Raw genomic sequence first — 2266 nt, 5'->3', positions numbered from 1 at the left:
AGAGAGAGAGAGAGAGAGAGAGAGAGAGAGAGAGACTGCTTGGTTTTGGATTCTAGCCTTTTTTCAGTCAGTCCTAGAGCCAGCCCATTTTGCCCCTCCTAAGGATGGGTCTGGCCAAATGAACTCTTTTTTTGTGGAAGCTAGTTCAAGTTTGGTTGAAACCAAAGTATCCTGATGAGCACATTCTACTTGCTCTAGTTTCTACTCCCTCATAACATTGTGCCTGTGGTTTTTGCCTGTTTAGGCCTCCAGATCTGCTTCATGAGATCTGGAGTCTGAAGATGGAGGGTTGAATCCCAGTTTCTCTACCAACAAACAATGCTGCCTTGAGCAAGTACTTTACCTCCTCAAACTTGTTGAATCAGATTTTATTCCTACAAGGGGTATTATAAGAATTATACAAGATAATGCATGCAACACAAATGCTTAGTGCAACACAAATTTAGCTTAGCATTCAATAAATGGTAGCTATGATTATTATCATTCAACTCACCTTGCCAACTAACCACAATTTATTGATGCCATGAGATATCTGCTGGCCTAAGCCATTATATATCACCAGGCCACATAACTTATGCACCACTGATAACTTGTGGATAAGTCTCCCTAGGGATAGAAGTCTATCTCAGACCCTTAAGTTTCAACTTTGGGTTGGATTTCAGCAAAGGTTAGGAATTGTATGGTGGCCTGTACACAGTGGTATGCCAGTAATTAACAACCAGCACTCTAAAACAAAAACAAACAAAAAAACCAACAACAATAAAAGTTTTTGCCAATTTTCATGGTGTAAATACTCCCACCATGGCTGATTTCAAGCTACCAATGTAATGTCACTGAATGCAGAGCTGGGAAGAATGGGTGCAATGGGCCCTCATGAGCTAGAGCCGGCCAGCTCCAGCACACCACTGCCTGTGCAGGTAGAATTTCTCCAAGAAGGGGGTACAGCCAGGGAACACATTCCAAAACCTGTCTTCTAGAGCAGCAGTCGCCAACTGTTGGTCCGTGAGGTTCGAAAGGTTGGCGATTGCTGTCCTATTTATAGCATTGACTAAAGTGGCAGTCACATATCTTAGGTTGGGTTCTCTTGAAGTAAAAGGGATTTTTTTAGTTGTTAATTATTTAAATTTATTTTATTGTTGAGAGTATTAACAGATGTCCCCCATTTTCCCTCTTTGCCCCCCTCCACCCATGGGCTATGACTAATTTGTACTTCTTAATCCCTTCACCTTTTTCACCCTTCCCACTCACCCCCCTCCCATCTGGAAAAGATTCTTGTAGAAATGATTTATTGAGGGACTTCTCAAGGTGAAACCTGTTAAGAAATGAGGGGTGCAGACTAGAACAGGAGAGAAAGATGAGCAAAAAATGTGAGTTCTGCTGAGGTCTAGCCTCAACCTGATCCCATAGAGAGCTCTGGAGCATGAATACTCCCACAGAGTTGAGGCAAGGGATCAGGGGTTTGTACATCCCAGATAGTCAGTCACTGGGTGCAGGATGCCTTCAGAGTGGAACTTCCAGGCATTTCCTAGCAAGGAAGTTCTGTTGGCTGAGGGGAATTCTCAGGAGAATGGAGTAGCTGTGACCTGTGAGTAACCAACTCTTACAGCAGCTAGGGGGTGATGATATCAGCCTGACGAAGGTCACCCGGGTGGGACCCCTAATCATTTACTATGTAGCACTAACAATACTGATGATAATTTCATGGTGAAGATGATAGAGATGGAGATGATAGAAGTGGTAACGGTGGTAGTGGTGATGGTGATGGTGGTAGTGGTGGTTTCACTGCTGTTGGCAACAATGGACTTGGTTGGGTTGGTGGTGGCATTGATGGTGGTTGGTGACATGGTGATAATAATGGTGGTGTGACAGTAGTGTGATAAATTGTGGTGGTGATGGGGTGCTTCTGAGGGTGATGATGAATGACTATGACAAAGATGTTGGTTATTGAAATCCCTATTTCTTCAAGGTTTGCCTCTTGGTTTTAAGCTTTATATTTCTACAATGGGGAACTAAACGACTTAGAATTTTATCTTGTTAAGACTAGTGGTTGAAGACATGAATGATAGAGTTGAAATACATTCACTTCACCAATGATGTCCTCCTGGATGTATTTTTTTTTTAAACAATGCACACATTCCCCGGGGCTGCAATTGACTCTAAGTGCCACTATATGTCATGGTTCACTGTGAAACGTAGGGACATGGTCACTTCAGACTTTTTAGCCCGTCATGAGCAGAGTTTAACACCCAGCATTATGTCAGCAGTT

General features: G+C 42.9%; 1 protein-coding gene across 1 annotated transcript in view; it reads right to left on the bottom strand.

Moving 5' to 3' along the window:
- The window catches only part of RIMS4 (regulating synaptic membrane exocytosis 4), a 64543-nt gene extending 62699 nt beyond the window's left edge, over positions 1–1844 (bottom strand). The window contains exon 1 of the mRNA XM_023756267.1: positions 1684–1844. Within this exon, the coding sequence (XP_023612035.1) occupies positions 1684–1844 (161 nt within the window). The remainder of the gene's footprint in view (positions 1–1683) is intronic.
- Between the last annotated feature and the right edge of the window lie 422 nt (positions 1845–2266).

Source organism: Myotis lucifugus, unplaced genomic scaffold, assembly GCF_000147115.1.
Source record: "Myotis lucifugus unplaced genomic scaffold, Myoluc2.0 scaffold_90, whole genome shotgun sequence".
NCBI lineage: Eukaryota > Metazoa > Chordata > Mammalia > Chiroptera > Vespertilionidae > Myotis > Myotis lucifugus.
Note: the sequence above shows the minus strand (reverse complement) of the source record. Positions and strands in the feature narration are given on the sequence as shown.